The sequence below is a fragment of the Suillus plorans genome (assembly GCF_016647745.1).
Source record: "Suillus plorans strain S12 chromosome Unknown HD556scaffold_14, whole genome shotgun sequence".
NCBI classification, from domain to species: Eukaryota; Fungi; Basidiomycota; class Agaricomycetes; order Boletales; family Suillaceae; genus Suillus; species Suillus plorans.
The window spans coordinates 502,463-525,364 of record NW_024537398.1 but is presented as its reverse complement, the minus strand read 5'-3'; the positions used below and the strand labels follow the sequence as shown (position 1 = coordinate 525,364).

Genomic DNA, 22,902 nt, shown 5'->3' with positions numbered 1-22,902 from the left:
AAAGATTGCAAAGACCTGACCAGCGTAGTCATGTGAAGATTCGAGAAGGATGTTCGCAGACCTTCGTGACGGAGTCAGGCACATAAGCTTGACCAGGTAGATCGTAACTCAGCGCATTGCCGTTGTCCCGCAAAGTTCGAACAACTGATATGCCACGTCAAAACACCCAGATAACATATGTAGGCACCATAATGAAACGTACAAAGTCATATTCTGTTGCCCTCCGTAGAGTACCCGATGTCTTCCCTTGCTACACACTACTGCTGGTTGTCAGATGCACGCGCTCCTGGAAGACAATTGAAGTCATGCCACTTGTTGCATCGCTGTTGTCCACGAGTTTAGCATGATATTCTCGAACATCAAGGATCAGGCGTGGTCCCAGCACGGATAATTGCATAAGCACAAATATTTGAAGAACTCCAAGATAGATTGGATTTTCCAGAGAATATAAAGCCTGTGAAAATAATGAACCGTGCTTGCATGTAGAGATTAATGAGAGATCAACATACTGTTGAGACCATTGGAGACAAATAACCGAACGAGGGGCCAGAAACAGCAACAAAGCTAGTGCAAGCGAAACTTCAGCGGGAAAAGAGAATTTCATTCGCATTGTGATCATAAACTCACCTCGCAAAGTAAACAATGTGAGATTTCATTAAGACTGTGAAACAATCTCCGATCATCCCTCCTGCTGAATGTCGTCGCAGTTCACGGAAGTGTCTTACACTAACCCAACCTGCAAGACACAGTACGAGGATCTCCCATATAGTGATGAGCATCAAATACATAGTACACAGAAGTGCGCCATCTCCCTCGAGCATAATAGTGCACTGGTACATGCCAGATAGAATGGCCTCCTCTGGTGGTAGTCAATTATCCCAATGCATTCAAGTCTTTCATTCATAAACTAAAGCTTACCTACTGAAATATGCCTCAACATCATGCCGATTATAACCGCGCCAGAGACGTTGACAATCAGGAAGATGATAACAAGAAATATCAACATCTTTCTTGACCCCTGATACATGGCATATAGCCGCGCGATCATGATGACTTGCGTGATGTTTCAATCAAGTCAATATTATCAAAGGTAGAGCTCACCACCAAGCATTGCAGGTACGATTACAACGATCCAGCATAGCGCGAAGTACATAATATAACCTGAATAATCCAATCAGTGGTCGGCCTCGGAGGACCGCACTCTCCAAAGACACTCACAACTATTACAATCATCAAATTCAACTAGGGAGCGGGTCAACAACATCACTCACCCCTACATAGGAGTACAGTTAATTAGGCAGAAATATCATGCATTGGTGTAGAATACTCACTGTATCTGTTGTCGGAACATATACTACATGCTGCCGATCAGAAGAAACAGACACAACATATGGGGAGACATACTCAGAATACTGATGCTGATCATGAGAGATGGCTGATTAGCACAACACCAATTGTTTGGTCTTCCATACATACACAGCATATACTATCATGATATAGCGCAACTAGGATTTTAAATCAGCAAGACTTGCCAATCACACTTATAACGTTAACTTCTTACACCGAGATACAGAACGGTCATCAACGACCAGCGCTGTCTCTGCCACGAGTTAATTATGTCGTTTTTTTTGAAGTGGGAGTCTGCTTACCCAGACCAGGTCAACCTATAAAACTGTTAGCGAGATGGCTACTCCGATGGGATCAACCTACTTCTTGTGTGAATTTTAATGCTGGAAATACCATAAGAAACTCGAATCATTGGTTCGTGAAAACTACCTTGCTCACCCGAATCGTAAACCACTCCAGTAGAAGCGACAACTGTGAAATCATAGTAAAGGTCAAGATTGAAACATCACTTTCATTATCCCGGCGCTCCACAAACCTACAAAATAGCTGCTAGTACGATTCGCATTAATATTGATGACATGCCACAAATTGGGATCATTTGGGACTAGGGTCATATTGTTCTAGGGTGATGCAAACGAGCAGTGAACTTGGTAGACTTATGAAGGGGGTCGGTCGTACTAGAAATTCCACCATCCAGCACCTTTATGTCTTAACGAGCGTTACAGCAGATTTGTCCCTGCATTGACTAAAAGAATTGTCGCATGATGTCAACTAGAAAGGTGGAATGAATCCAGGGGCCCCCGATCAAATACAAGTATGTGAGTTGGACGTAGTAGTTTCATCAGTGATGTCCATCGGTCCAACCAATACGGGCCCAGATGTAATGTTACCATCGAAAAGGCGTATCGTCCGTCGAGTCAATGATTATCGAGAGTATCGGTGATCTCTCCGCCTCATGCGCACCTCTCTCTCTGTCCAAGTCACCGAGTTATCATATCAAAAGGATGTGAAACGTACGACTCTGATGAAACACAATCACAGGATGTAGTAGTCTTATCGTTATGCCGTAAGCATTATCACCATGACAGTTCACAGTTAATCTGTTCGTGTATGCACATTATTTTTAACTTGCGCTTCTTGTAGGATAGGGACCAACTGGAATGGACACGATATATGTGTATATGCAATAGAAGCTCCGATATCTTGTATGAGCCAGCTACAACGACACTGCGGAACTACACCGACTCACCCAGAACTAAACAGGCACCCTGAGACTCCTCATGATCCCTCTTCTTCTTGAGGGGCGAATCTGATAGTACTTAGTATGCTGTGTGTGGGAAGTGGTCGGTGCACCGGTGAAGTTGAGTTGGTGAAGTAGATACTAGTAGTTATCAGCGTCTTTGATGATCTGGATGTGATCTGCCAGAACTTTCTGGAAGTAGAGGTGCATGCCCAAAACGCCAAGTATAAGATGGTTTCCGACTTCCGAAGGGTTTGTTTGGCAAAAGCTTTTATTTATTACATAATCCAAACAACCCATTCTGAGGATAATCAACTCAAAATCAACTTGGTCAAAACTTGGTTTATTTATTTCGTGTCGATTTCCCTTATATTCGACGGCTGACTTTTCTGGGTCTGGCGTTGTAGCACTCGAGCTTGCGCTACACTCGTATTCAGCTGATTCACGATTCATGTCTAATGTCCGTTGCACAATAATCACTTCCCGTTCAATCCAACACTTTGACATCGGACCTGACGCTTTGACTGGCGGACCCGACGTTTCCCGCGCACTTGTCCTATCCGTGTCCCGTCCTGTCTTGCTAGCCCCACTAGGTGCGTAGTTCATTATTTCGCACATTACATCAGGAAAAACCCGAACGGCGGTAGCCCAGGTCACCAATATAATGCACTCCATAGCTACCATACTGACAGGTAGGCACCCGCCTAAATCTGTCGGTCGATGTACCCGATGTAGCTGACACGACACATACAGAGACCAACATATATAACATTACCACGTCCAAAAACCTATAGTACCAGTATCCTACATACCTGTCTGTAGTAGCAGCAACTCTATGTAATGGCACTTGAGACGCAAAATGTATCAAGGTCAATAAATTCGTTGAAATAGAAATTGCTTGCCATCTCATAGACGTTTGCACTCGTCCAGCTGGGGTCTACCTTTTGGCCCATTTTCGGAACAAGGTGACATGGCCGAACAAGCTCGTCGACGTGTATGACTGCTCCATTCCGACGTAAGTGACGAGTCGACCGCGAGACTTGACGCAAACCTGAGAACTGGTCTGGCTCCCTGAATGGCGTGAACCATTCAACATAGGCAAGAGGTCGCGAGTATGAGCCGAACTGACGAGGCAGCGTGAAAATTACACGCACCTGCGCAACCTGAACAGCTATGACTGGGAGTCCATCACCGTACATTGTAAGTTAAAAAGCAATAACATACCTTCCAAAGTGTACAACTTTGATGCTCGGACACCATCAGTCAACAATGCCATGTCAAATCGCGCGGGAGAACCTGGCTTCCATCCAGAAGGTGATGGAAGCACTTCAGGTGTTGCCCTCACCCGCAGACGCTTCGGTAACTCCGACACACGGGGGTTGGGGGGAATGATTATGACAGCTTGCCGAAAAACATCAAAACGGTCTTGATAACCGGGCACGATGTGATTGTGTGGCACATACTTCCGTAAAAACGACTTGAAAGCAGGCAGAAAATCGATGGCGCCGTGCATGGTTTCAAGATGCTGGATAGATTGTCGTGGGTGTGGAGGTGTCTTCGCAAGAACGTGAACGATGTCTTGTGAAACCACTGGTACGAAGTCAAAGTCTTCCTCGGCATCAGAGTCGGAGTCATAGCCATATTGATGTTCAGTCTGAGCGCCATGTTCAGCGACCCACTCGAGGTAAGAGACCCGCCAGAAGATTGCTTCCTGGCGTTGAAGCCATAACACCATTTGCTCCTCGTAGTCACGCTTGTTACTCGCACGGTAAGCTTCTTTAGCGAAGTCGATGTGCAGGCGCTCAGGAAGCTCGGTGTTGAATCCATCAGCAGCCCCGAACAATTTGATTGACTGGATGTAGTGAGACAATTGATGCAGCTTCGGAATGTTGAAATGATCGCGAACATCAAGTTCCTTCAACACATCCTTGTGCGCGTGAAATACTGTGAGTGCGTTTTCGAGACCGTCCAGGGATTCGCTCGTATGTGTATGCAGTTGTGCATAATAGCAAAAGTCCAGTATGGCCCGTGCAACAACAACGACTCGACTGAAAACCGAAGTGGATCAAATACTTGAAAAATAGCACAAATTAAAACATACCTTGGGACTGCGCCAGCAATTAATGCAACAAAGATACGTTGCATCTCCTTGTGTTCCGTTCCTGTCCACTGTTTGACACTAGATATACCTTTCTTAAAATGACGAAGACCTGGGTAGTCGGGCATGGCCTTGAAGCGAGCATCAATTTCGTCCTCGCCCGCAATGTCGAGACACCACTTCACAAGGTGGTCTTTGAAGACTCCTTTGTGCAGCTGGTGGAGGAGGTCCGGTGTGAATGCCATGAAGATGTTGGTGTGGGGTAAATTGGCCCAGAACGGCCTATACACTGCGCGCAGCCCATCCTCGTCAAATTCTACAGGGTGCTGACCATTCCTCCGTCTCTCTAGCGTCTCTTTCGTTGACTCTGGGTCCCGCATCAGCGAGTTTAGTGGGTTGCCCCGCTCATCAGCCGCAACCAAACACTTAGGGCAACGATTCTCCTTACAGCATGCAACAAGGCACTGTTCAGGGAAATCTGCAACATATGCAGCCAGTATGGGGTACACTCGCCGAATGAAGGAGTCAGCACACACCATTTCCACGCCATCCCGACCAGCTGCAATGAGAGGTTCCAGCAGCAGAGACAAACAGTGATGAAAAAGTCGGTATCCAGCCAGGGAACGTGCGTCAGAGGTGAAGCAGTCGAGTTTTGTGGCTGGTAGGTACCCAATGAGGATTGTTGCCCGGGCAGATGTTTGTCGTCGCTTTTCTTTTGCGATGTTGCCGATTGATAGGTAAACGGGCCAAGCAGATTTGTCGCCTCGAAATTGTGATAACAATGTCTTGTCAGAGGCCAGAATAATAGGCGCCAAGGTTGCTCCTTCGGGCAGTTCTTTCTGATCCGGCGGCAACTTAGATCACGGCGCTACTCTCATTTCAAAATCAATGTTCTACTCACCTGCTTGTCCCACCACCAATCAGCTGTCCACATGTCATCTATGAGCTGTTCACTACCTCCTTTGTCCTTGTATGCTCGTGATGGTGCGTATGCCATATGGTTTTTGAATGACGGATTCCCAATAAGATCTTTGACACACTCAACAGGATCTCGCATCCAGATTTCAACCTCTTCACTCAATGACTGCCCATCCTCGTCTTCCCGATTTCCTTGCACCATCACTTTCTTGCAACTCCACGAAGCGCCGTGCGGGAGCTCATCCACCCTCTTGAGGAATGTCCGATTGTTGTGGAATGATGGCTTCGTTCGGTTTTTGGTCTGTCATGTCTCATTTTATAGTTTTCTTCATAATATTCAACCAAATACTCACTATGGGTAATTTCAGATATTCATCTGTTCGTGTCTGACCAAGATTTTTAATCATCCATTCGGCAAGTCCCCACTCTTCCTCATCAGCAAAGGGTGCCCAGACATCCTCGCCCTCATCCTCCTTGTGCTGACAATAGCTTTCAAACACAGTCTTTCCCTCGTCTATTGGCCGGCCAGCATTAGGGTAGCTTTCAAAAAAGCGCCTGTTATATGTGCCATCTTCGTCTTCGACCTCCTCAACAGTTACACGGCGAATTTTCGAAGCGGCATCGTCCAGATCAGGAGGCGAGTGTGTGCGACGAAGGGGGGAAAATGAGTCTGTGATTTCACCGAGCATATGATCAGGTGCGAATTCCCTTTCGTTATCGTGTGTATTCGAGTCGTCAATCACATCAGCTACAGCATCTGTTTCTGCGATTAAGGCTTCCCACTCCTTTCTGCATTGAGGGCGCCCAAGAATGTGTCTTTTGACACCTCCAACGGTCGGGATGTCCTTGCCGCAGAAGCCACAGTGGTGAGACATGGTAAGGGTGGTGAAGAGATATCACAGTTTCACATTTTCGGGCTTGCTCGGACTCTCAGACTTTTGTTTGGATTGGCAACAGGCAAGTTTTGATTCAGTTTCGCTTTTTTGGGCTATTTTACGCTAAACTAATTTAGTGATTCCGAGTGCCGCAAGGTGCACCTCCAACAATTGTGCCTTGCGTGCCTCCTCGCAACACTTAAATTCTGCCTCCCAACGCTCCAAGACAAGTTTTCGTAGGTATGACTGCGAAACAGTAACTGGTGCTGGTGTTTGGCGATATGGGGGGGTAGGTGTCTCAGGTACTTCTGAGAGATGGGGAGCGGGAAGGGGGCTTGGAGTAGGAGCAGGAAGGGGACTTGGCGTGGCAGATGAGGCTGCCCCGTTGTCATAGTAAATTGGCAACGGAATTCTGCAGACAAGCTTTCGCCTGCAAGTTGATTAGTAATTGTGAGGATGCAAACATGAATTGACGCACTTTTTTAGGTTCGATTTGAATGTTATCGGTTCTGTGGTGAAGTCTGCTGATGGCGTGCATGATCTAGATATCAAGTCAGATCATGGTAAGTGTTTTGAAATCGGACTCATTCATACTGCTTGAAGAGGTTTACTTGATCCATGGCAGGGCAACTCAATGGATGAATGGATGCAGTTATGGGATTGAACGTTGCAGGTATGTTTTCGCCTTCTTATAGGCTGCAGGCTCCTGATTCACCCGAAGACAATTTTTATTCAATTCAACAGACTTAAAGTTTGGAAGAGCGTGTTGTTGACGCGCTGCGTGCATGTTGTCATGCACATAAAAATCGGTATGTTCCTCACATTTAAATTTTACCTGATCGTCTCTTAACCTAAAACCTTGTTCTATGGCTGGCAGATTACTCTCGAAGTCTCAGCGCATTGCACCGGGTGCTTCCAAAGCAGGATCCAAGGATATATCAACCCACCTTGGACAATCACCCATGCGCACATCCAGTGGTCGTCAATGCCGTCCCACAGAGAAAGAAAATTATCGAAGTAAGTCCAAATTGCTCTCAGAGATTTTAACTGAGCCAAATATACTAGTCTCCGAAGTTCAACATGTTGAGCGACACCATGAACAGAAAAAACAAAGGACCGACCAAAGGACCGTGAAGGCACTTCGCACAGTCTTCAAACATCATCCTGAAGTCTTCGACAATGAGCCTGCGGAACTCCATAGTGACGCTGACGTTGAAGAAGACACTATGGTATGTCTCTCTGTCCTCAGCCGTAGATGATCACTGATTGATGAATAATAATTAGTTCACAGATCGAAATGTTCATAGCAAGCTTTCCTTTAGTACTGGGAAGATACCACCTACTCTCACACCGGTTTCGCGCAACACAAGCTCTGCACGCAAGTCCTTAAGCAACAGCCTCGTAAAGGGTTACAAATGTGCATGTTCAGAATGTACATCTAGCTACTACTAACACTCGAATCCCAGGCTCATCGTCATCTTCGACTGCGGTGAGTAGTGGCGAAGTCTCCATGTCAGATGGCAGCCCTACTCATCCAGGACGCCACCCCACTTTCCACAATAGTGAGGATGAGTGGGCTGATGATCCTGATGCAGACGAGGATGACTTAGAGGACGGTGACAGTGATGGAGACTCGATTGGCGAACATGAACCTGTCGTTTTGGGCACCAAGCGGCCCTCAGACACACAATTCGAAGACCCTATCATGCCAAAGGTGAAGAAAAGTATGGACGGGTCAGCTCAGCGCTTGAAGGCCAGCGATTTCGATGATATCACCAAGGAGATTCTCACTACTGCGATCACGATTTTCCGGTGCCTGGTTGTCACTCGTGCACCATTTCCAGACTCGATCCTCATTGAGATGAAGCTGGCTAAGGAGGCCTGGCGTGAAGCATGCAGCGCCAAAGGGATCAATGTTCGACTAACACCTGGGTTAATGAAAATGGTGAGCTGTCTAATCTTGTGATTGTGTTGGACTCATTCATCGTGATCTAGATCTTGAAGAGAACTTCTCATGTCCACGGCGAGCTAAAGACCAAGATGCGATCCCTGACAGGCTCATTTTTTGGCTTTCGTGCGAACGACAGTAGGGAAGTGATTAGGCGCAATCGTGATCGTGCAGAATCTCTCAAAGAGGGTTCGCTGTTTGCTTACAAGGTGTGTGATGGATCATCTACATTATTTGTTGATTGAACTCATGTGATTCTAGGACTGGGAGTCGAAGCAGGGAATCTACAAGACGGACTTATTACAAATGGGTGTCAATCACATGTGGTTTGCGAACCGCAACGATGAGGGCATCGTTTACCACCAGTACTTCAACCCTTTGCCTGTCGAAACAATGGCACTCTTGCTGGCGTCTGTGAGTACTAGGACCGCTTTTCTGATGTTAACAACACTGATGAATGACAGATTGAATGTTGCATTGACGAGTGGGGTACAGGTATCAAAGAAGATGTCAAGTTCTCGGCAGCAAATTATGCGTCTGTCTACAACACCCATCTCGACTCCTTGCAGCGCTTCGAGGAACACACAGCCCCCTACAAACTCCTCGAAAAAATCCGTGTCAATCTGCACGATGCAGCTAGGTGAGTCTTCATTCAATCAACACTACTATAGAAGTTCTAATGGCAACTCGAAGGTTTCATGCAGGTGTAGACTTCCTCCTCGCGTCGTCAACTGGGTCCCGTGTGACTGAGGAAGCATTCGATGATGCTCTTCTGGAGTATGAGCAGGAGATGCAGGACGAGGAGGAGGAACAGGACGAGAGGGATGGGACGGAGGCTCAGGGAGATATGTAATTTAATATTGAAATATATAACGACATTGTGCTACATACAGGTGCGCTATGTCAGATATATTTTGTCACTCTCATGTTACATGGCATGTCATAGCGCTCTGTAGAGGCCTCGGGAGGTACATTGCTCTACAGATTGGGGGGATGACGACGGGGCTACAGAGGCTATGTTGCCTACAGAGCCCTATATTCTCATCTAGATTTTTCCTGATGTACTCACGTCGTAGCCAGCGCTATTACATGTTTTCCCATAGTCCGCAGCGCCTCATGTTTATTTACATGTACTTCGGATCCGAAACACTCTGCTGCTACTTTCGCCTACGGGTTCCGCATTTCTACGTACTTACATATATATTGGACTGACCTCGAGCATTATTCATCATCCAAGTAGTGGGGAGCCGTTCTCCAACACTTTGTGGTCAAACCTGATATTTCGTAGTTCTTAGTTGACATTGCAAATATTACCACTCTTTCTATCCAAAATAACCGTCTTTATCGATATTCACCGCATACCGCTCGCTTTCCTGACATTCGTTGTCATTATTCTCCGTAGTCCGCTGAACCCGCACCCGAAACCCGCTAGTCTGCTAACCTGAAAACATCGGATCCGATGCTTTGGCGTCGGACTAGTGATTATACCTCCCAACTTTGTTTCCTGTGCTCAGACTTTTGATCACTTATCATTTCACTGTTTTCAGACTTATTCCAGATAGCTAACCCCTCGGGTCGAACACACTTGTCTACAAGTATAGCAGACTAGGCCGTGCAAGACCACAACATTATTATATTGCTGATTACTTACTTCATGTAGTGTCAAGCAATAGTTGTCTCATTACAGCGTCATTCCGATGCTAATGTGCATTTGTTGAGTGGCCTTGGATAAGCTGTTATGCATATGCTCCATGGCTGTGCTGGCGAGGAGAGGAGATGACAGGCTTTTCGCACCATGATTGGCAGTATGTATCAAATAGATGGTGTAGCACTTGATCCGACTAATGCATGTGTAGCACAAAAATATCGGGAATGGCATTGCAATTGGAAACAAGGGGACAAGATTATGAACAGTTCTTCAAGTGATGTTGTTCAATCTTTTGCGGTGTTCAAGTGTTTTGCTAGCGTGAATATTTCACCACCAACATCTACTATGAGTCCCTGGATGGATCAGCTTTTTTATGCAAAAATATCTACTTCGGCCAATCAAAGCAGGAATGACCATCCTCCCTTGATCTTGTTTGGGCGATCCAAGCACTGCATGTTGGTATAACTAGCATGAATGCCATCGTCAGGTATCCACCAAGTTCTCCTCTCACCCACACCCATTCTCTACCGATATGACCATGGTCTCAGATGATCTCACTTGGTGGCCGACCATCAATCCAAATCACTTTTTAAGCTATTTTATAGGTTCATGGAGAGCAGGCGGATGTCAAAGCTGACTCAATCTAATCTTGGCTGCGGTTTCTCAGCTTCTGCCTTTGTTGGGGTGATGTATGATTGGGGTGAGCATGACGATATTAAAGGACTGCCAATATCTTACAAGTGATTTCAGCACTTACATTTGGACAAGAGGTATGTCAATGCTATGATCGGAGCAGCTATCTCGCTAAGAATAGTTTTATAGGTAGAATTGGTTTGGGTGAGTAGAGTCTGTCAGAGGAACACACATGAAAGTACATTCAATTATAGAGGCAACACTGGTCCTTAATGACAGTTCTGTACCTCAGTGTATGTAGCTTGCTTGTCGTGGTTGCCATGTTGTGCTGACTAGAAAGTATTCTAGGCGCGCTACCTTGGAATCTTATCTGCTGTGTAGGCTATGTTTGGAAGACTAAATAGTCGGTGTTGTGCTAATCGTCTATCTCTCATAATCAGCCTGTCCATGCTGAGTATGCCTCCTTAGCACATTCACTGTCTTCACCTCTTCTGACCAACGGCATGCAGGCGATGCCATTTGATGCCGAGTTTTTGTATTCCTTATACAGTCAGCTTGGGACCATGCCTATCGGAGTGCCAACTCTTTGCAAGCAGACAAGTATAAGATTGGGAGGTACAACCACTTGTTAATACAACCCGAAGAAAGGCAAGCTTGGGCTACACACCTTTTACACATGCACTAGCGAAAAGCTCAGTACTAGTTGTTAGCGAACAATACTGAGGCGTTGACATGGGGCACAACGGTATCGCTTAGTACCGGATACGGAGTGACTCACATGTGTCATATGGTGCAAGAAGTGAGTGGAACATATTGCATCAAAGGTGCAAGCTTAAGATAATGGAGGCTCCATAGCGCTGGTGATGCTATATACGATGGGATCAGTGATATCACCTAAAATTCTTCCTGCAAAGAACAACATCATCAGGAAATGAAGAAGCACAGGTTGTCATAGCAGTGAGAGAGAAAACTGTGAGCATGGATCGCGATAAGTAAGTATGTAGAAATACAAATCCGAAGTAGTAGGTCTGACCCTTGCAGCGAAGCTCTTAGCCACAGAACAAAACGTAACCTACCCGGCATCCATATTCATCGACAATCAGGCAGCTATCAAATCTGGTGAGAGTCATAGAACGAAACCAGGCGGATACTTAATAGAAAACTTCTGCAGCATGACCAGATTCCTAGCCAAACGCAGACAAGAACAAGAGGAAGGCTTCGGTCTAACAGTCCGATGGATACCAGGCCACGCAGGAGTGCCTGGAAATGAGTTAGCGGACAAAGCAGCAAAAGAGGCAGCGGAGGGAGCCCACCAAAGTAGCGCAACAAGGCAACTGCCCACATACCTCAGAAACGGTCCCCTGCCGGACAGTGTATCGGCACTAAAGCAATGGCACAACGACGCAATGAACAGACAATGGAAAGAGCAATGGAGGAAATTTCCGCGTCATGCGAGAGCAAAGAACATAGACCCCACGATGCCATCAAACAAATTCATCAAACTCGTCGCCCTACTCCCAAAACGCAAAGCCAGCGTGTACATCCAACTTCGCACCCATCACCTCCCCCTCAATTACCACTTACACTGCATAGGAAAGCACGACTCACCCCACTGCCCAATGTGCCCCGGCATAGACGAAACCGTCCACCACTACCTCTTCGATTGTCCACAATACGCACAAGAACGTCACCAACTCGCCAACACTCTCCGCCGTCAAGCAACATCTATTTCATTCATCCTCACAGCTGAAGAAGCCACCAAGCCGCTCATGCGCTATATCGGAAAAACAGGCAGATTTAAGCCAACGTTCGGTGAGATTTCAGACAAATAGATAGCTTACATGAATCACCCGCTTCACAGTGTATCACCACCCCGCACGAATATTCTCAAGACATCACTTAATCAACCTAAACCAAACCTAATCATCTCTGAGCCTAGAGGGGAAACGTCTCGCCGGTCGAGACATCATTGTAGGAAAAGAAGCGGCCTCTCACCAAGCCCCATCGCACCACTCCATTCCCTCTGTATGAAATCAGTGTCGGCCTTTGCCCGACATCATGCTGACAGAGTACGTGTTTTACCATTGACGAAACCACAGCATACACATACACACATACTTACAGTAGAATAGGCGGGAGCAAGCCCCCCGTGTTTAGGGCTATGTCCAACATAGGGTCCTTGACCCCAGCAGACAATAAAATTGAATTAAAAATAATAATCAAAAGTATGTAGAAGGGTAACCTCCGATCCGGAGTGTGTCACATGGTGCAGTGAGTCGTGACCTAGTGTTGTGACAGAATAACCGGTTCTGCCGAGTGGAAGCGCGTTACGAGTCTAGTTATCTAATACAACATCAATGACAGTCCTACCGAAGACATCAAACGTTGACCACCAGGGCTGGCGCGCGCCTCATGTATAGCGCTCAAGATAAGAAACTATTTACTTTATCTTCACTTCGTCCTGAGATCTAAAGAAAAAAATAGGATTGCGATTGTGCAAATGGACATGTATAATCTCATATGAAGTCCATTCTTTTCAGCATGATAGGAGGAAAAAAGCACGTCGTGCCAGTATCTCACCGCAGCATTAATCACAGCTTCGATTTACTTCCCTCGACAAATAGCTTTGTCCTGGCCGATCTCAAACCTTGCCTGAGATGTTCGGTGAGCTGAGCCTGTTCCTCACGGCGATCGTACTTGGTTGTCCGACAGGAGTAAAGAGTGACGCTGGCTCTGTATAATAATTAGGGTGTGATCTTGCTCAATTACTCCACCGCAAGAGATGGACTTTGAAATGACACGCACGTGAGGTTCTTCTTGACGCAGTCAATGATATTTTTAAACTGGTTGACAATTTCTATACGACCGCGGTTAGAACCCATTTAGACAACGAATATGCCATCAAGAGATATTTCCTCCGCGGCACCCGCGCCAAGTTGGTTCGTAGCAGGTGAAGATTGACAAGCCATATCGTTATTAAGATCAGGCTGAAATCGAGTGTGGTCGACGCCCGAGTGGCTACTGCCATCAGGACGGCTATCTGACAATTCGCGAGGAAACTTGTCTATTCCGACCCGTTTGACTCTACGCATATACTCAATCTCACCAAGGGGTGAGAAATCGGGATCGTCCTCCTGAGAGCCTTGGATGATACGCTTCGCCCTGCGCAATACAGGATGATCGGCAACCTTTGTCCCGCGAGCGTCAAGCAGCACTTTGTCCTCGTTTGCTGTCTCTGGTTCGACGTCTTCATGGATTGTCTCAAGGAGTTGCGCAGGCTGCGACTCGGCTACGGGGTTTTTTTTGGAGCTCAATGTGTCTCCGTCATCGTGCTCGCCTTCCCGGATAGACCCATAGCTTGGGACAGGCGCCGCAATAGTACGAAAGGTAGAGATCAACCCCGAAACGACACCTGCAGGGGATATATGCGCGTCTTTGAGACCAGAAATAGTCGAGTCTTCTCTGGTAGATGCATATTTTGCCATAGGTGATGTAGGTTGAACAAAGGATGTGCCAGGATTTGATGGAAGAAAAGATGAGCCCTTTCCACAGAACAGAGGGCCAGACCTGCATGGGGGGCTGAGGATTGCATATCAGGGTAATGAATGCCGTTGAAACGCCCTGATGCACTAGAGAACGATGCGTTTGTGATGATCCCCGGAGCCAGGTTCGCAAGCGAGTGTGTGCTTCCTGAATATGACAGCCTGGCAAACCCTCTTCTCCAAGTCTGTCTTGGATTGCATTGAGTTAAGTTCATTCTGGATACCACCAGTACGTTGGGGCTGGCCTAGGAAAATCTGGTTACGGAACGGTATATCAAATGGGTACTAGAAGCATGAGATGCTAAACGAGGAACAAACAACTGGCGGGCGTTCATGGCTATCGCTGTTTGATGCGAATTAAAAGATTTTTAACGAACTTGCGGCCTACCCGGACTGCCGAAATCTCCCTTCGAGCATAAATCTCAATGTCTCATCTCGTCCCTAGGCCATCTATGACTTCACGCACACCCTCGCGCCGGAAAGGCTATCCGTATCATCAGGATATGATGAGCGCAGAATATTTGATTTGTATCATGGAGTGGGTGCAGTAGTGAGAGACATCAGGTTTCATCAGAGATGTCCTGGTTGAGATTCCGTGATTGATACATGATGAGTCGGATACAACATCACCCCTAGATCAACTTGAAGAGAGCGCTGAGAGGATATGAGAGAAGATGTTGCACACATGCACAATAGCTGAAGACGGTAACATTCTGTTGGTACACCATCAGAGAATCGGAGATTGAAGGAATAAGTAGTACAGCTGCCAACTTGAATGCACACCATCAACGCTTATTCCAATAAAAATCGATTCAAAACGTACCACATTAGATCCATCATGCAGTTAGTGCAGTTAGAGTCAAGGTCTTCTTCTGTTGACTCGCGCCTTTGCACAGTAGCCTGGGTGGAAATGTGGATTGGAACGCCGTCTGTATTTCGCATGAACCAACTCGCCGTGACGGCTGAGACTACACCGACACGCCAGAACTCCGACTAACAATCAAGGTCTGAGAACGCAGAGAATGCACAGCGTGCGGATCTTTCTGGTGCTTATTATGTAGTTGATGGGCAAATTGATGCCCATACTGATCCGAAATGAACATCAGCATCGTCTCTGCTTGCGTAGTAGCTAGTCACGTGGGTGTGACATATCGTGTTTTGTGACTTCTCTCAACACGCACTACGGCACTAATAATACTCCAGTTGTTTCAGTCACTTTTATCCTTCATATTCGAGTCCGTGGGATATCCCACGTTGAATTGTATGCTGCCATGTCCGTTACCAAAAAACACCTGACCCTAGACGTTCTTAATTTCTACTACGCGGAAGTTCATAACCTCCAGGCTTATCTTCAGAAAATTGTGAAGGAAGAATCCTACAAACAGACCTGTGGCGACGGGCAGTCTGACTTTCCACTGCAAGCACCCGACTCTGTCCAGTTTCGGGAACTGCTTACCTCCTCATTTGTTTGCTTGTCAAAAGAGTCTACCACGGAACGTACTCAATTTTCAGCATCCGAGCCATATATTGACATGAAGGAGGTATGTGCAAGCATGCATTCTAATTGTTCAGCAAGAACACAGTATCTAACGTGCTCTGAAGGTCATTCAGAAGGCCCAGCAGCGTCTATTTGGGGCATCAAATTCGAAGTCCAAGCCAGACAATATCATAACATCGGGATATAAGAGAGTAAGCAGCCCATACCGCATTTATACACTGTATATTCAATTAGACACAGGCTCTTGAAGCGACCGCTGCTCCATGCGGCTTTACGAACACTTTTGTGAACACAATTATCACGGCTCTGCAAGCCCCGGAATGGTCAAATCTATTGACAAGGTAAAGCAATGATTACCACGAGGTCCATCACTAACTTTTCTCTTGCTACAGAATCGGGGCAGATGCCATGTTGCATCTCCTGACTAAGACTTCCATTTTCATTAAACTCCCGAACGAGTGTTTGTGTCAAATGACGGGTATGCCGTTGATTTACGCTACGCCTCCGACACTTAGTTGGTACTTGCCTTCGAGTGAATCTTGTATAAATGACCTTGGAAAGCGGAAGAGAGACCCCTTGGAGGGCTCAGGACCACGCAAACGCCTCAAGCTCATCGTATGGAAGAACCAAAAAAAGAGTGAAGCTTCCCCGAAGAGTGTCATCCAGTTGGACGCTATTCCTTCGGAACGGTGAGAGAAGAGACGTTACATTTTGCTCGTTTCGCTGACCAGTTCATCAGACGAACATCAGCCGATATTTCGTTCATTCGTGCACGGATGTTTTACGCGCGACCGAATCGTGATCGTGCGTCGCAAAGTATCGTTGTGGGCTTGCCTTGTACCCGTAAGCTTCCATCCATATTGGATTTACATTCATTGATCATCGTGAAGATGTGCTTAACCGGTTGAATCCTTCTTACTTTCGTCAAGCGCAGCCACAAGCTGGCGCATATCAGGACCCTGACCCGCGCCTGCAAGCACAGAAGGCCAGACATCTGAGCAAATATATCTTTCCGTTGCAATACGGTCTATCCAACGTATTCAGCCAGCCGTCAGCCGCTAAAGAAACCTATAAGCAGCCGAATTTTGCTGACAGAGAGCGTGAAATTGAGGTAAGGCTAGGTCTGTCAAGGTACACAGACGTCGAATGAATGCGTGTACTTTATAGCTCTTTGGAACATGCAAGACACCGAAGCGGCTGAAGGACGTGCTTGTGCTTTTGGACAAGATGATCTGGCGACATGGCAAATGTCATTATAAGCTACTTAGAGACACAGTTTGTCCATCCAAGGTAGGCGAGCTTCAAGTCATAGCGCGCACTAGTCTCATCTTCGCTCATAGATCACGACAACGGACAACAAGACGATGGACAGCAGCATCATACTGGTGAGCAAAATAGAACACTGTCGCAGCTTTTTTTTCTATCTGTTCGGCAGGAAATGGTGTCTGAGAACTCAATCCAACTGAAATCGCAAGCGTCGCAAATGAACATGACGATTGACTCTGTAGGAAACAGCATCGTCGCAGATCGAGTTCCGGGTAAAAATGAAATAGAGCACAAACCGCGATTCCTGGAATTCACTTGTAGTCACGCCAAGGTACGACTCAGAGACTCGTGCATGCATTACCCCTAACCGCTTAACTAGGTTTTTCGCTATGCTATACTCGTGACTAAGGCTATTATTCCGAAAGCTTTCTGGGGATGCGAGAAGAATTTTGAGGTTTTTCAAGGCTGTATGTGTGTTTATTTCTCACACGCTTATATTTGGCTGACGCTCATCAGATCTTAATGAATTCATCGTATGCCGGAGATTCGAAACGTCTACATTACATCACGTACTTCAAGGTTTCAGCACGTCAGAATGCGACTGGTTGATGCCTCCCGGTGAGGGTGCCCGGAAGCAGCATAGAGTATCCGTGACAGATTCTCTCAAACGTCGTGAACTTCTTGAAGAATTTTTCTTCTGGTACTTCGACTCCTTCTTGCTTCCGCTTCTCAGAGTTCGTATTTTCTTCGACTAAGATGGAGACATCTTATCGACACAAACGTTTCCAGACGACGTTCTACGTCACGGAGTCATCCGCATTGCGAAAGCACGTTCTTTACTTTCGGCAAGACGACTGGGAAATTCTCTGTGCACCTTTGATAGACCGACTAAGTGAAAAGACGTTCCAAGAGGTCGAGAAGGTTTGTCTTGAATTACTGGTGTGGCTTAGTTCTTACGCTCCTGTAGCATGAAGCAGAAGAGATCTTGCGCCAACGACAACTCGGATTTGCCTTCATTCGCTTGCTACCCAAGGAAACTGGTGTTCGCCCCATTGTGAATCTACGACGAAGAGCAAACCCCAAGGTCCGTTTCTCTCAGTGAAATTGGTTGAACTCTTGCACATTGCTAGGCAGGGTCAGTCTACAAGGCCACCGCTGTCAATCAACCAGACTCTGAAAACGACATTTGCGATTCTGACATATGAGAAGGTGTTTCGTTTCGTGCTACGTTGAAATGACTCTTGCTGATGTCATGGCTAGCAACAACAACCAGACCTCCTTGGAGCGTCCGTTTTCAGCTCTAACGAGATATACCAAAAGCTGAAGAGGTTTAAGACGGAGTTATCGAAGGACGCACCCTCGGAGAAACTGTGTGATCTGTCAATTCAATTGGAATCTTATCACTGACCCGTGTATTTCATAGTCCGAAACTATATTTCGTCAAAGTTGACGTGCAAGCATGCTTCGACACCATAGATCAATCAATGCTGCTGAAGATTATTCACAACATAATATCCGAGGTAAACAGTCGCGTCTGCTTTCAGTACCAAAACTCACATGATTATGCAGGACAACTATATGATACGGAAGCATGGGCGGGTTGCAGCTGATTTCAAAAAAATCAAACGCGAGTATATCAAGCAGGCAGATTCAGACGGTGGGTTATTGTGCATCAAGCCGCTGGTCACGTGTTGATGAGGTATTCCCCAAGATGAATCCACGGACTTTGTGGCGTATGCTCGTGAAATGGCTGCTTTCCTACGGAACACGATCTTCATAGATCAGGTTGGTCACTTAGTGCATGACTTATACCGGTCATTCATTGTCATGTAGGTTCAGTATGAATTTCAGAACAAGATGGCCACTCTCAAGCTCCTCGAAGAGCACATAAGGGAAAACCTTGTGAAGGTCTGTTCCAACTGTCTTGGAAGGCTGTCACAAGTCCCTGACGTTTTCGTCAGATCGGCGAGCGTTATTATCGACAAGTTGTTGGCATTCCTCAAGGATCTGTACTATCGGCTCTCTTGTGCTCGTTTTTCTACGGGGATTTAGAGAGAACTCGTTTGAATATCTTTGACGACCCCCAAAGCGTGCGTGCTCCTTCCTTTTTTATAAGAGCATATTAACCCTAACGCATAGTTATTGCTTCGATGGATTGACGACTATCTATATGTGACAACTAGCTTGGCAAAGGCTAGGCGGTTCCTAGACGTCATGTACGAAGGTAAACTAGCGTGCTTCGTGCTTTACCACACTTCATAGTCTGAATCGGCTAGGACATCCTGAATACGGTTGCATCGTATCCAAGCAAAAGACATTGACTAATTTCGAGCACGATTCCATCCAAGGAGCGAACATTATCGAAGACAACCAAAGACGTATGTTTAATCACACTCCCTTACTATATTATTGCTTGAAGACAATAGATTTTCCTTGGTGTGGCTTGCTGATCGATATGTCTAACCTCTCGGTCATGGCTGATTACTCGAGGTATGATGGACATGGTGAGTATTTCCTTCTCATGCGCATTATGATAGACTTCCAATATTCAATGTTTTAGACCTCGAGTATTCGCTCACAGTCGACAAGAAACGACGTCCCGGCGTGGCGTTCACTCGTAAGATGTTACTGTGAGTATGGTATATCCTTCGTTGACCATCGACTAATCGTCCCTAGGATGGCGAAATCTAGAAGTCATATTATCTACACTGACACCCAAATGAATGGGCTGCATACTGCACATGTCAATGTCTATCAAAGTTTCATCATTGCTGCAACGAAGATGCACCATTATATCATGAGCTGGGGTTTAGATATTGTGAAGAATCAAAAATTCTTGAACAGTAAGTTGAATCTAAATACATATCAACCTCAGATTCATGTTGCTTCGAAAATAGATGTGATCAGACATGTTATCAGATATACCTATACCGCAATACGCCACCAGTCGTGCAACAAGGTTGCGCGCGACAGCGGTGGAGTTTGCGATCTGCAGACATGTCCTGTGTCATGGTAAGCATTGACCTCGGCGTTGTACTTCGTTGTTCTCATCGTCAACATCCACAGGCTAGGGATGCATGCGTTCTACACCGTGTTCTCGAAGAAGCCCAATGTTTACGATGGTTCGACCCTGCTAACTTCACTCCAATTCCAATTGTCTTTGCATCGTAACAAACTGCTGAAGCGCCGGTTCAAGAAGGTGGTGAAGGAGGGTCTTAAAGGTGTTCCTGCGTTAGATTTTTGAGATGGCGAACGTACTGCATATTCACGTATTTATGATTTCCGTACTGGCTGCCTGCACAGGCTTGGGTGGGTTTGATATCCCGCCTCGCCAGTCAAAGCCAGCACCGTACGTACGTGTATGCATGCGACTTTCCGTAGACATGTATCGTTGTCTGCTTCCGCTGTTTCACACCATGTCCAATTTGGGTAGTTCACAATTTGGTTTCACACATACATGCCGTGCTGCAGCACGAGTAGTACACGCCGCCAGCCACGTTTCTCTCTACTCCACCGCGGCCTTGAGGCTGAATCAATTGAGGTGTCGAGTGTTTGTTCGAACTTCAAATACTATTAAGCACGCCGCAACCCTGCAACACAGCTTGAGACTTCTTCCTTTCCCCCTGGAGTGATTCGGAGTAGCAGACATTCCATCGATCTTGGCAGTGGTCTTCGCTTAAGTGCTCCCGGATTGTCGTGGTTCCAATAGTGAGCTATATAGTGCGCTCTACTCAGTATGCCTCTTCTCTGATTACTCTGTAGTATCGAACAGACACACGTCATTTTACAGACATGCCTCGTGGAACAACTTTGGCTTTCATAGCCCTCCCTTTACTCGCGCTCTCACTTGCGTATTATGCACAATCCTCTTCCTCGCCTCTTGGACCCGCACCTCACCTCGGAACTGGACTGCAGCTTTCACTAGCTCTGTCAGGTCTCATCGGATACGCCCAAGCGGCCGTGCAGGCACCTTTCAGGTTCAAACCTGTAGAACAGCCTGAGGAAGTAGTCATCGATACTGATGAGTACGAATATACACGCGAGCCTCGTCCACGTTTTTCGCGCAAAATTATTGCTGTAGGCGATATACATGGTGACATTGGAAACGCAGAGCGTATCTTACAAATGGCCGGCGTCGTGGACGAGAACAATGATTGGAGCGGCAAAGTGGATGTTTTTGTGCAGACTGGTGACATCATTGACAGGTGAGGGCTTCCGACTGGCGTTCCAATCCCACTCAATATGTTTGCAGGGGCGATGACACCATCGAGTTGTTTAATTGGATGGAAGACCTTCGTGAGCAAGCCTTAGCCGTCAACGGCATCGTGTTGTCTATCCTCGGAAATCATGAGTATATGAACGCGATAGGTATGCAATAAATCTCATAACGTGGAGTACATGACTGAGCCAGTTCTCTACCAGGTGATTGGCGGTAAGTGATGTCATCCACGGAGCATGCGTTGCCATTGAGGTTGATCACAGTTACGTTTTGGAGTCGGAGAAGAAGACTTTTGAGCCTCGCGGGAGCCGCCTGGAAGCTGTCACGACTGGCTGGCTTGCGGATGCATGGGCAGAGAATTACACTACCGCTGCACGACTTCCTCTTCACGGTTTACTTGGCCCTCCCAACACCGATTACCCAGTACCAGATGGAAGTGCATTCGCACGTGCCAATGCAGGACCTCTTTCGCATGCTGCTTTCTCATTTGTGCATGGTGGTTTGGCTCCTACATACCCAAATCTGCAACCGTTCCCAAGTGCTATTAATAACCTTGGATCATCGCTTTTACACAGGTTGAGAGAGCGTAAGCCTCAACCTCAACCACACCCACCCAGTTCATACCCTGGTCTCCCTGCAGGCACGACTCGCGAGGAAGCCCGCCTGTACGGTAGCGATGGGCCGTTGTGGTACCGTGGCTGGGCCGATGAGGATGAACGGAAGGTATGCCGAATGGTCGACGAGGTTCTCGAAAAGACAGGCACTCGCCGTATGGTGATGGGTCACACCCCGCAATTTGACAGCATTGCGGCTAGGTGTGACGGGAAAGTGCTTATCATCGATACAGGTAAGCTCTATGGCACCAAGATACTTCGGAGTGTTCTCAATATCATTATTAATATCCAAGGTATTTCGCATGCTTATGGCGGTGCCTTGTCGGCACTGTCAGTCGAGTACACATTGGAACCTGTCAAGGGTGGAGGATGGAAAGAGCAGGAGATCGTCAAGGCTCTATACGCTGATCATGATGACGAGCTGCTTTCCGTCAGCACGCGGGACCTCGATAATCTCTGGTAGACCTCTACAAGGTCTCGCGACACCACTCGATGACCCAACTAAAATCTATGGGACGCAGAGGATGGTGGTCAAAACGTGATATATTTTGGAACGTGGCTGGCAGGTGCGATCAATTATTGTATTGTAGAATGTTCCTCGATCAGAGAAATTTTATGGAGATTTATCGTACATAGAGTTATGCTATAAGTCTGACGCAGCTACCTAATCGACTACGAGGATCGTTGTCCACATCGGTATTTGGTAGCCCTCGCTTGCAGGCCAAGACGAACGCTACCTTTGGAATTGAAATAATCAAAGCCGATCACCATGTCAGTAGTTCATTCTTCACTTGCAAGCTCTGTCCCGCCGCTATCATTTGAACCAATATGGTTTCGCGTGTCACTCAGACTGTACGTTCTACTCGTGTACATGTTGTGATATTTACTACTGCCACTGTGGCCTAGTGTATGACTTAGTTTTGTACACCACGCAATTCGATCACGCATACCCGGTGCGGCGTCGACAGGCTGCCTGGCATGAGCGGACATGAAGACATGATCGCACGCTGAGTCATCATGCATCATGATCGGTGACGTCTCCACTGACCGACAATG

At 46.7% G+C, this 22,902-nt stretch overlaps 9 protein-coding genes across 9 annotated transcripts; 5 read left to right on the top strand and 4 right to left on the bottom strand.

Moving 5' to 3' along the window:
* Nucleotides 1-250: 250 nt before the first annotated feature.
* Nucleotides 251-1,961, bottom strand: HD556DRAFT_1440548 (uncharacterized protein; the record flags this gene model as incomplete). Its single annotated transcript, XM_041306130.1, has 12 exons — nt 251-454; nt 510-564; nt 628-859; nt 919-1,053; nt 1,102-1,161; nt 1,405-1,418; nt 1,477-1,505; nt 1,562-1,600; nt 1,650-1,664; nt 1,711-1,730; nt 1,786-1,818; nt 1,883-1,961. 12 exons carry the CDS (start codon nt 1,959-1,961, stop codon nt 251-253), a joined length of 915 nt encoding a protein of 304 aa, XP_041163023.1.
* A 1,459-nt stretch (nt 1,962-3,420) lies between these two features.
* Nucleotides 3,421-6,292, bottom strand: HD556DRAFT_1232552 (uncharacterized protein; the record flags this gene model as incomplete). Its single annotated transcript, XM_041297518.1, has 5 exons — nt 3,421-3,764; nt 3,812-4,635; nt 4,689-5,524; nt 5,587-5,904; nt 5,957-6,292. 5 exons carry the CDS (start codon nt 6,290-6,292, stop codon nt 3,421-3,423), a joined length of 2,658 nt encoding a protein of 885 aa, XP_041163022.1.
* Nucleotides 6,293-6,601: 309 nt separating this feature from the next.
* HD556DRAFT_1440546 (uncharacterized protein) lies at nt 6,602-7,098 on the bottom strand (the record flags this gene model as incomplete). Its single annotated transcript, XM_041306129.1, has 3 exons — nt 6,602-6,908; nt 6,957-7,019; nt 7,073-7,098. The coding sequence occupies 3 exons, from the start codon at nt 7,096-7,098 to the stop codon at nt 6,602-6,604; spliced, it is 396 nt and encodes a 131-aa protein (XP_041163021.1).
* Nucleotides 7,099-8,255: 1,157 nt separating this feature from the next.
* On the top strand, nt 8,256-8,855 carry HD556DRAFT_1197237 (uncharacterized protein; the record flags this gene model as incomplete). Its single annotated transcript, XM_041296304.1, has 4 exons — nt 8,256-8,307; nt 8,386-8,423; nt 8,474-8,635; nt 8,688-8,855. Coding segments are annotated over 4 exons (420 nt in total), but the record flags the coding sequence as incomplete, so codon positions are not given.
* A 4,688-nt stretch (nt 8,856-13,543) lies between these two features.
* Nucleotides 13,544-14,192, bottom strand: HD556DRAFT_1534949 (uncharacterized protein; the record flags this gene model as incomplete). Its single annotated transcript, XM_041309585.1, has 1 exon — nt 13,544-14,192. One exon carries the CDS (start codon nt 14,190-14,192, stop codon nt 13,590-13,592), a length of 603 nt encoding a protein of 200 aa, XP_041163019.1. The 3' UTR covers nt 13,544-13,589.
* A 2,444-nt stretch (nt 14,193-16,636) lies between these two features.
* On the top strand, nt 16,637-17,136 carry HD556DRAFT_1232582 (uncharacterized protein; the record flags this gene model as incomplete). The annotated part of the gene is made up of 2 exons (XM_041297520.1): nt 16,637-16,858; nt 16,915-17,136. Coding segments are annotated over 2 exons (444 nt in total), but the record flags the coding sequence as incomplete, so codon positions are not given.
* A 49-nt stretch (nt 17,137-17,185) lies between these two features.
* On the top strand, nt 17,186-17,536 carry HD556DRAFT_1232722 (uncharacterized protein; the record flags this gene model as incomplete). The annotated part of the gene is made up of 2 exons (XM_041297534.1): nt 17,186-17,344; nt 17,393-17,536. The coding sequence occupies 2 exons, from the start codon at nt 17,186-17,188 to the stop codon at nt 17,534-17,536; spliced, it is 303 nt and encodes a 100-aa protein (XP_041163017.1).
* Nucleotides 17,537-19,732: 2,196 nt separating this feature from the next.
* On the top strand, nt 19,733-20,257 carry HD556DRAFT_1232796 (uncharacterized protein; the record flags this gene model as incomplete). Its single annotated transcript, XM_041297542.1, has 3 exons — nt 19,733-19,856; nt 19,911-20,025; nt 20,080-20,257. 3 exons carry the CDS (start codon nt 19,733-19,735, stop codon nt 20,255-20,257), a joined length of 417 nt encoding a protein of 138 aa, XP_041163016.1.
* A 201-nt stretch (nt 20,258-20,458) lies between these two features.
* Nucleotides 20,459-22,693, top strand: HD556DRAFT_1353900 (Metallo-dependent phosphatase-like protein). Its single transcript, XM_041302421.1, has 6 exons — nt 20,459-20,747; nt 20,804-21,218; nt 21,266-21,381; nt 21,436-21,445; nt 21,496-22,079; nt 22,140-22,693. Exons 2-6 carry the CDS (start codon nt 20,806-20,808, stop codon nt 22,307-22,309), a joined length of 1,293 nt encoding a protein of 430 aa, XP_041163015.1. The 5' UTR covers nt 20,459-20,747; nt 20,804-20,805; the 3' UTR covers nt 22,310-22,693.
* Nucleotides 22,694-22,902: the final 209 nt, after the last annotated feature.